This window comes from Gobius niger (genome assembly GCF_951799975.1).
Source record: "Gobius niger genome assembly, chromosome: 9".
NCBI classification, from domain to species: Eukaryota; Metazoa; Chordata; class Actinopteri; order Gobiiformes; family Gobiidae; genus Gobius; species Gobius niger.
The window spans coordinates 11,787,847-11,798,629 of NC_136860.1; the positions used below are offsets into that span (position 1 = coordinate 11,787,847).

The 10,783-nt window shown below is 40.4% G+C and overlaps 1 protein-coding gene across 1 annotated transcript; it reads left to right on the plus strand.

Annotated features, from left to right (window-relative positions):
* Positions 1-5,224: 5,224 nt before the first annotated feature.
* On the plus strand, positions 5,225-9,002 carry LOC306968417 (olfactory receptor 11A1-like; the record flags this gene model as incomplete). The annotated part of the gene is made up of 3 exons (XM_079563764.1): positions 5,225-5,732; positions 5,859-6,106; positions 8,931-9,002. The coding sequence occupies 3 exons, from the start codon at positions 5,225-5,227 to the stop codon at positions 9,000-9,002; spliced, it is 828 nt and encodes a 275-aa protein (XP_079419890.1).
* Between the last annotated feature and the right edge of the window lie 1,781 nt (positions 9,003-10,783).

A 10,783-nucleotide genomic window follows, 5' to 3' on the forward strand; every position in this document is an offset into this window, starting at 1 on the left:
AATGGTTAACACACACAAGCTAACACATGTTTTGATAAACTCACCACTCTGGTCAATCACTGTTCACATTATGGGCCTTGCATTGTTATAAAAGTTAATCCAATTTGATTCTGGTGAAGGTTCCCCAAACATCCATCAGTGACAGTCACAGAAAAACACTATTTTGGCTGATAGTCGCCGAATCCCGGAGAAAAAAACAACTTCTGCCAAGTGGCCTCTTCTTTAGGAAGGTTGAATAAAGTCCACGTAGCCAAACGCGCTTCTTTTTCTCCGTGACATTATCATTAGGTAAGAAAACTGAACATGTGTGTCCAGAGTAGGTTATAACGAGCTCCATCTTCAGCTGCAGCTCAAACCTTTCTTTTTTCTTTCCCTTTATTTCTTTCTTACAACAGAAATAATGAAAAGACTGGTTTACAAATTAAAATCAGGCCGTAAGCATAGAATTAAGACATTATATTACAGACGCCGAGCACTTCCATTGAGTAGGGGAAAGCTGCCGACCCGGAGCCGAGACAGAAATACCGTGAAGCGAATCCACCGTGATAGTGCGCCCTCTGCTGGTAAAGACGGATATACGACGGTATTAGGTCTTGGGACGATTGATTTTGATCAACTCAACGTACGTGAGCCTTTAACAGAGTTATTTCATTTTTTTTCATTTTTTTATGAACCAATATAGAAATCGTAGATGCTTCTGTTGTTTGATAAAGATGACATGACACATTAATTTTCTGCTTAAGATAGCGTTTATGCTAGTTGTAAATTAGTAAAAACAATAAATAATCCCAATTACATGCCACTTAAAAAATGCAATTGCAGGCTGTAAAGTAAATATATAATTTATTCATAATGATGTATTAAGGGTACCTTGTACTTTCTGTGGCAAATTATTGCATATTTTAATTTTGAAGAATCTTGACCTGGAGATTCTTGAGATTTTTAATCTCAACAAGTTTTCTCCTGGATAAAAAGTTATGGCACCATTATTAATGGCACATTGTTGCATGTATGTCATTCCAGACTAGTTTTGACCGTAGTATTATTATTATCATTATTATCATTTTTATATCATTATTAGCCCAGAATTACAACGTTTGATTTTTACACATTATTGACATCAGTGTTGATCTTTTGTTTTAGTGAAGTTGACAGAAAGATGCTGCTGAATTTACGAAACAGGGAAGAGCCTGATGGTACAAATGTTATTTTTTACTTTTTTATTGCATCTGCAAGCTAACATTATTAACCCTATGATTTCTCTCCTTTCTTTATTGATTACAGCACTGGCCGTTACCACAATAAACATTTTATTTTGTTCCAAAATATTGTCTCTGTCCCTTGTTGAACAAATGAATGCACTGTCCTACAAAATACAATGAAAGAGTAAAACATACAGTTTTAATTTCATAAAATAACCCAAATAATAGTACATATAAACTAAGTTACATGTGTAGCATGTGGGTGACCTATTGCCCTCTGGTTACCGCATTCCAGAGATGACCAAAACCCCCCACTTCAAGACGCGTCTTCACTTCCGGTCTTGTGAATAGCTTATCAGATCGAGCACGGTTCAGGACGAAATTAAGACTGTGACGATCTATCTTTTAGACTTCACAACCAGAGACAAGAACTCTTTATTGACCTTCGAATTGGACTAAAGACTGAATCTCAAACATCCGATTTCAGTAATAAGCCAATTCTTTAATTCATGGACAGTGAGAATGAACTCAACCAATCTGTTCTAATGATGAATTCTTCCCCAGGTCAATAAAGATGCAATGTACATACATACTGTTCGAAATGTTGGTAATGCATTTAGAAAGTTTGTGAAGTTGCTAATGTGTTTATCGCAATGGGAATGTATTTCATGAATTTCTCGCCAAGATAAGCCTTCCTCCCTTCCCACTTGGGCCCCAATAATATCGGGTTACGGACTGAACCGATTGGTCGAATCCCGCGGAGACAAAGGGACCGCCCCCCCGGTATAAAGGAGGGGTAAGGAAGTAGTTCGAGGGAGTTAGAGAGTTGAACTTCTGGTGAGAGTGGTGGGACAGGAGGAGAGACGGAAGGGACAGCACATGGCATCCCCCGCTGAACTTTGACCTCCCCTTTGTCTCAGATGGACCACAAGAACTTTAAGTTTGAGCCCGTCGCTTGACGTGATTTGTAACTATCCGTTACTTCTTTTAAGAACATTTGCATTTTTCCTACAAGACAACAAACTTTTTTGATCGCTGAGCTTTCAGCGAAACCAATTTTGAGTCTTGCTTGACGCCTAAGGCCCAGAGAAGCAGCAGACAGGGCCGCGCCTGCACGAGCTTGAGATAGCCACTCAGAGACCACGACCATAAGGCCGACACCAGGACTTTGGAACGCCAGACCACAGTTGGCGTGGAAACATTCCTCTCACGGTCGTAAGCGCATCTCACCTGGCTCAATAAGACTCACAGATACTCTTCAGATACAATTTTAGAACATTTTATCTGATTATTCATCCTGTTAGCCTTCTAGGTTATTCTGTTTGCACTTTAATATTTAATGCCGTCTGTTAATTGATTTTGATCATTAAACCTCCATAAACCACAGTTTGCTTTGGTAATGTCTGTGTTTATTATTTCAGAAAAAGGGTCCATGTGTACGTTAAAGATCTTACTTCCTTCAGATAAATCTGTAGTTTAGCCTCCTATTCTTTACTTTTAAGAAAACAAATTAATTGATTAATAAACCCTCATACCCTACACATGTCAACACGTTGTAAAACATGAGCTAAATACCGTCGTACATCCGTCTTTACCAGCAGAGGGCGCACTATCATGGTGGATTCACTTTTCACGGTAGATCTGTCTCGGCTCTGGGTCTGCAGCTTTCCATCATTGCTTCCGTTCCGCTGTGACGACACAACTGAGCAAGTCAGTCGTTCACCAGGAGAGGGCAGCACAGCTACTCAGAGAGCAGGATTCAGGAGGATTACTGAGAACTGCGTGAATGAAGCCACAAACCACTCTGGGGGATTTTTGATAAGGAAATAGCACAACAACATGGCTAAATGGCTAAAAGCTCCAAAAAGTCGACTTTGCATGATATAGGACCTTTAAGACATAACCGATCTTACATATTTGTAATGATCAGATCACTTAATGTGAGTTGTTTATATTAATGTAACCTTTTGAGCAGAATGCTCAAATAAACAATTAAACTAAACTAAACCTACGCCTGTCGTATACCCAAGGATATATAGTGTAGAAAAGTCATCCTTGTTAAATGTTTATCCAAGTGTTTATCAATAGATATAATTGATAATTGATATGTAACATGTAATGGCTGGATCAGTGGCAAGTATGTTTGTTGGACCATTAGACAGTCTGAAGATCTATATTCAGATCCACAGGTTGATGGTGGCGCAGAGACTAGAGCGGGTCGTCTTGTGATCGGAGGATCGGCGGTTCAAATCCTGCAGGTGCACACTGTTGTGTCCTTGGGCAAGACCCTCCTTGCCTCTAGTGTCTGCGAGTGTGTGAGTGTGTGAATGGGTGACTGGTTCCTTGATGTAAAGCGCCCTGATGGAGATTGCTCTGAAACAGCAGTTCGTTCTGAACCTTGGGCTAATCAGTACTTATCTGGACTAATTGTTTCTTAATAACAAGGGGTCAAAGGTCAACTGGGAATGGTGCACAGAGATAAGATAAAAATAGGACTTTATTGGTCTCACAATGGAGAAATGTACTTGTTACATCAACTCTCAAGAAACTCGGGGGTGAAAAGAGTCAAGAATATGAATAATCTAAATTATATATGCGAGTGGTTTCGAGTGGTCTTTCGGAAAGATGGGGTTGAATCTTTAGCCTAGTCAGACTGGACTTCACATGTAAATGCAGTGATTCTGTACATGTCTTGACAGGTGAAGGGAATAGATTTTTTCCCACTCATCTTTATGCGTATAGCTCAATTTTCTCTAACAGAAGTAATGTTTGGCTTTACATAATATAAGAATTGTGTAATAAACGTGTGGCCATTGTGGAGACATGTGTCACATGCTTATACCACGCTTCTTACCGGTGTAATATTCATTGTAGTCCCATTGCAGTCCAATGACAGCATTGAATTAACGTGTTTATCAAATTGCAACTTTTAGTTTTCATTTTATTCAACTTCAATCAAAACTTTTTTATTGTGTTGTCTCTTAATGAGTTCCACAGAGACTAGAGGCTCTAATAAAAGCTCTCGACATCTTGGCGTCACCTCGGTTCCACTTTTCAGAACCCCATCCATTTAACCTGATGGTGTATTGAAGAATGTGAAATGACCTTGTTGGTGTGTGTGCTTTTGAAATGTGCCTGTATTTGCCAGCTTCCTAAGGACAAACTACAGTTCCTCCTGACATTGCAAACACTGACTGATCATTCCATGGCTCTGTTCTTATTGTACTCTGTCCTCACTCATTATTTTCAGTTATTGTAACAATACCTGTGATATTTTAAACTACGTCAATTAACTGTAAATGGGAAAACAACAATATCAGAATCTGCATAGATTTTGTTTTTTTGTCCTCAAACCCCAGTGCACTCTGGAATCAAAGGACATTTCACTGACTGTAGCAATGGGAATGTTACAGGGGAAACTACTTGAGTTGGCATTAATGGAAAGGTAGAGTGACACAGCATTCAGAGCAATGGCTTCCTTAGTTACTTGGTGTTATCTTGTAGCTTTTGCTGATGTATGTAAGATGTAAGAGAGACCTCTTGTCTCTTTAAGTGGTCATGTTTTTCCATAACAACGGGTTTACTCTTGAGTCCTGACTACTAAGTTGGGTGCTAAATTGCAAGTAATGCTACTTACATTTTGGACATAAGATTTTATAGTGTGTTGCCCTGTGGTCTTTTTGGAGCTCTTTAGCACGATATAGCATATATACAAACCTTTAGTAAATCGGGCCCTTAATATGCATGCATTTAGTGTTTATTATAATCATATTTCAGAAAAGGTCTGTGTAAATACTATACATCTGCTTTTATTTCAATCCTGCTCTAACAACACAGTGCTATGTACACCATAATCTTATCATTTCATTTGTAGATGTAGATTTTTTGCATGATGCTAGAATTGAATGTGTAACTCATTGCTTCCAACGCTTTATTTCATTGAAATGCATGCAAGCATTGGTCCCCTAAGGGTTGGACCACAGGGTGAGAGCCGCTGATCTGCCTAACTGTCTCTTGTCATGATGAACATTTCGTATGGGAGCACACTGAGCCTGGATGGCCTGGCCCAGCTCTATGAGCACAGGTTCATGTTCTTGCTGCTCTTCCTGCTGCTCTATGTCTTTGTGATGGTCAGTGACAGCCTGGTGGTCTACACCATCTGCTCTCAGCACAGCCTGCACCGGCCCATGTACGTGTTTGTGGGGGCCGTGCTGGTCAACTCAGTTGTGGGTAGCTCTACCCTATACCCCAAACTGATATGGGACCTTCTGCAGGGGATTCCTGCAGTCCTCATGTCACACTCGGCATGTTTGTGTCAGGCTTATGTATCGGGCTTTGTTGGCTGTGCTAGCTTTATGCTCATGGCGGCCATGGCAATTGACCGCTACCTGTCCATCTGCCACCCCCTGCGCTACGCAGCACTCATGTCTCCAACTGTTGTCACCACAATGCTGATAATCTGCTGGTTGGCCCCCGCCTTCCTCTTGGCAGGAGCTATCGCACTTACTAGTCGTTTACAGCCCTGCCACAGTAGAGCAACTAGATTGTTCTGTGACACATACACTATAGTTAGTATAAGCTGTGGGGGCGCAGGCCGTTTTTTCAGCGAAGTTTATGGTCTTTGTGTCACCACAATATTAATTTTGTTTCCCATAGCTTTTGTGCTCTTTTCGTACACACGTATCGTGGTCCTCTGTCTGCAGCGCTCCAGAACATTTACCTCGAAAGCTCTGAAAACTTGCCTGCCTCATGTGATTGTGTTTGTGAACTACTCCTTGTCCATTATGTTTGAGCTGCTGCACAGGAGAGTAACCAGCAGTGACGGGGCTCGGCATACCATCGCTACAAATGTTCTCGTCCTGGTCATACCCACTGTTTTCAACCCAGTCGTGTACGGGCTGAAGGTCAAGGAGATATACCAAAAGCTTAAGAAACTATTACACTGTCACAGATGACTTAAACAGTAAGCAAAGTTTCCAGAACACTGCTCAAAGGCAGTGTATTGTAAAAGCCGACGTTTCTAAAAATAAATAAATAAATAAATAAAACACTTCAATGCATTAAGCATTTTTTAATTAGTTGGACAGGTGATAGCATTACAATGACTGCAATGGTAATGCTTTTCTCTATGAAAGTTGTAAAATGTGTTTTAAACTCTTCCCTGTCAAGAATTGGGAAGTAAGGAATGTGTTCCGGAAGTTAAGAATGAGTTTGGACACAACAAAGGTTTAACGTTTAACTGCTCCCTATTTCATTGAGAGCAAAAAATAAGGAACAGGGCCTTAGATTTTTCTGGTATTCTTCACTTGAAAGGTTCCTGCATAATAAGCAGCCTTGTATATATTGATGGCTGACAAGTTGGGATGCACCGATGCCAGTATCGGGTATCGGGCCGATACCACATGCTTGTACTCAGACTCGTACTCATTAATGAGGTCCCGATACCAGAAACCGATACCACTTGACATGTGGCCGGCGCTCCTACAGGACGCGGCTCTACCCTGAGGAGAGAAAATAGCAACAAACTGGAGAATTCTTTAGTGGAAATACAATATTCCATGTAGAGCTGACTTTATTACAGACAACACTCCCTAAATCAGAGTCTGTGCTGGATTTAACCAGAGCTAAATGTTTTTAGTGCTGCAGCGTGGAGTCTGCAGTGTTTACAAGGTACAGGCTAGTTGCTAATGTTGCTAACTAGCCGCTAACTCGCGGCTAACAGTTTTGGCGATTCTTAAGCCGTTTGTTATTCATCTGAAAAACTAAATTAAACTAAAACAAAATTAAAGAGATACAGCATGTCCATATTGAGCGACAATGAGCTGCAGCAAAACAATGAAAATGCTGTAGGCAACTCGCTAAGTTGCTATAAACACACGAGAAAATCCACACGGAGCTGTAGTAAAGGCGAAAAGAGACCATTTATCTGCAGTAATAAGTAACCATCTCAATGCTATTGTTCAATGAAAATAGATAAATTAAAAAAGCACAGGTATTGAGGAGCTTTTGGACATGAGCTGTTCTGTTTATGATGGACAGTGCAATAAAAAAATATATATATATATATATTGAATGAGCAAAAGATAAAATGGCATCTGGACAATTTTGATATAGCTTCTCTTAAAAGTGTAGCCTACTTTACTTAAGGAAATGTAAATTAGTAAATTAACTAATTACAAACCAATCTGCTGTGAAAAAGTAAGTATGTTGAAGAAGATGGCAAGTACTTGAATCAAAGTACTAGAGAATATTGTGAAAGGGACCATATTGTAGGCTCAAAGTGTCACCCTTTCATCAGCTAATTAATCCAAGACTTTAAATGGTCTCTCAGTGGTTCAGTAGAATTCACCATCATGGGGAAGACGGGGAAAGGAAGGACGGGGCGCCAATTGGTGATGTGTCAAACGCGAACAATCCGGCTCTTTTGAGCAGTCTTCACAGTGAACGATATGAACGGGTTCGCGAAGGTGAATTATTCTTTTAAAATTCTCTGCACTTTAGGTGTGCATGTTTATTTTGCGAAAAACAAAAGTCACTGCTTGACTTGGGCGGAGAGAGGAGTGAGTGGCAGAGGGACAGATTATGAACGCAAGACGCGACGCGGCCTAAGGGCAAAGGGTTTTAGAGCGCGGCTCTGGGGAAACGGCGCGCCCGAACGCTCCCAGCGCCAGCAATCTCCCGGGTCATGGAAGAGAAAAAGGCGCGCTCGGTCCGTGAGTGACGAGGCGACTAAAGGTCTTCACTCAGCTCCACTCCGCTCTTGGCCGCCTCCGAAGGGCAGCGACATCACTGCACACTGCCTCCTCCGCCCTGGTCGTCTCCGCCGCAGCTCCTGCAGCTCCTGGAGAGGATTGTCAGGCAAAAGGCCATTCAAAAGTGTGAAGGACCTTCACAAGGAGTGGACTGAAGACTAAAACAAAGGCAAGCAAGTTTGCTGGCCAATCAAGCACAGTAAACTGTAAAGCTGACACTTCTCTCTCGCTCTCTGTAGCGTGTTTGACAAAGCAGAGCAGCTTCCCTTGGAAAGATCGAAACAGTTGAGATTTTAACATTTCTCTGAGTTTTTAAATGGTTACAAAAGCGATCGATCTGTGGAAACACGCGGTGTTTCAAAACGTGTCAACAGTGCTGTAGTGGAAAATTGACTTGAAAAGGAGATATTTACGCATTTGCCTCTTCCCATAACGCCAGTGTCTGTCTAGAGAAGAGAGGAGGAGAGAGGAGTTAATCAGAAAGGAGTGTTTCATAGTTTCATAAAATACGAAATATCTCAGTTTCTAGAAAAAAAAATCTTTGATTATGATCAAAACTAGATTCTTTTTAGCTTAGATTTAGAACAAAAGGATTGAGAAAGAATGAATTTTAACTTTCATATGTAACCCCAATTTCCAGTCCATTATTTGGAATGGGTACAATTTTGTTTGCCTATATTTACGAAATAATCATTAAACTCTTTAACTATTTCCTCCGTGCGACGTATTGTGTGGTTGTCTTTATTAAAGTAATTAACACTATCATTATTGCTTTGTTTTTTTGTGTATTAAATCATTTAGCACTTTCCATGTTCCCTGAATGTTTTGTCTATGTTGTTTATTCTTGTATATTTTGTATTTACTGTATCTTGTGTTCTGGACTGTAGAAATTTCCTGTATAGCTATTTTTTCTTCTTGCAGGACTTTATAATTCTTGTAGTAAACCATGTTTTCTTCCTATTACATTTGTATGTAGGCGGCTGTGTCGGCTGTGCATCTCCACCTCAAAGCCTCCAAGGACTCCTTTGTGGACGGAGAGTCTTCTTAGCAAAAGAAGAACGTTGGTTTGAATGAGGAGTAGTAGAAGCTATTTTTGTCCAGAAAGAAAATCCCTCCATGAACTGGAATGGTGGACTCAGATCTTTCTCCACTTTACTCTAATCTCCTTCGCCGACAGCCGGTTGCTGCCAGTCCAATGAGACGGCACATCAGCAACAACAGAACAATAGGCAGGTAACTAGCAGTGAACAGCCATGAATAGGCAGGTAAACAACAGTGATCAGTCTTGAATAGGCAGGTAAACAACAGTGATCAGCCATGAATAGGCAGGTAATCAACAGTGATCAGTCTTGAATAGGCAGGTAAACAACAGTGATCAGCCATGAATAGGCAGGTAAACAACAGTGATCAGTCTTGAATAGGCAGGTAAACAACAGTGATCAGCCATGAATAGGCAGGTAATCAACAGTGATCAGTCTTGAATAGGCAGGTAAACAACAGTGATCAGTCTTGAATAGGCAGGTAAACAACAGTGATCAGCCATGAATAGGCAGGTAATCAACAGTGATCAGTCTTGAATAGGCAGGTAATCAACAGTGATCAGTCTTGAATAGGCAGGTAATCAACAGTGATCAGTCTTGAATAGGCAGGTAATCAACAGTGATCAGTCTTGAATAGGCAGGTAAACAACAGTGATCAGTCTTGAATAGGCAGGTAAACAACAGTGATCAGCCATGAATAGGCAGGTAATCAACAGTGATCAGTCTTGAATAGGCAGGTAATCAACAGTGATCAGTCTTGAATAGGCAGGTAAACAACAGTGATCAGTCTTGAATAGGCAGGTAAACAACAGTGATCAGCCATGAATAGGCAGGTAAACAACAGTGATCAGCCATGAATAGGCAGGTAATCAACAGTGATCAGTCATGAATAGGCAGGTAATCAACAGTGATCAGTCTTGAATAGGCAGGTAAACAACAGTGATCAGTCATGAATAGGCAGGTAATCAACAGTGATCAGTCTTGAATAGGCAGGTAAACAACAGTGATCAGTCTTGAATAGGCAGGTAAACAACAGTGATCAGCCATGAATAGGCAGGTAATCAACAGTGATCAGTCATGAATAGGCAGGTAATCAACAGTGATCAGTCTTGAATAGGCAGGTAAACAACAGTGATCAGTCATGAATAGGCAGGTAATCAACAGTGATCAGCCATGAATAGGCAGGAAATAATAATAATTGTTTTTCCATGTGGATCTCAACAGTGACACACTCTAATATATTTTCAATAGTTGTTGACCTACTAGCTATTATATTGCATTGCAAACCTGAGTCCACATAAAGAGCGACTCCACCTCCTCTCCTATCTTTTCTATTCATTGCAAACATTTGATATCCCATTAGTTCTACATTTGCTAATTTGTCTTCGTCCAACCATGTTTCCGAAACAGCTACAACACAAAATTTTGGAAGCAAGTTAAAAAAAATCTTTAATTTTTGAAAAATTACTCCACAGACTTCTGCTATTTAGATGTACTACAGAAAAAGCCTGTTTCATATTCACTCCGCTCTTAAACTGTTCTTCTGTATAATAGTGACGGTTAGGCTGACTACACAAATATTTGTCTGGATCTATATCTCTTTCAATATCATGCTTCTACATCTACATACACTACATCTCGTCGCCTAGATGTAGTGTTTTAATTATCTTCACTAATACATGCTGCCATTTTTAAAGAATAGACTAATGTGACAAAAGTAAAAGTAGGGAACGTATAATAAACTAAATACTCTACAAGTCCATACGATAGGCCTCATGTCCATTAAAAA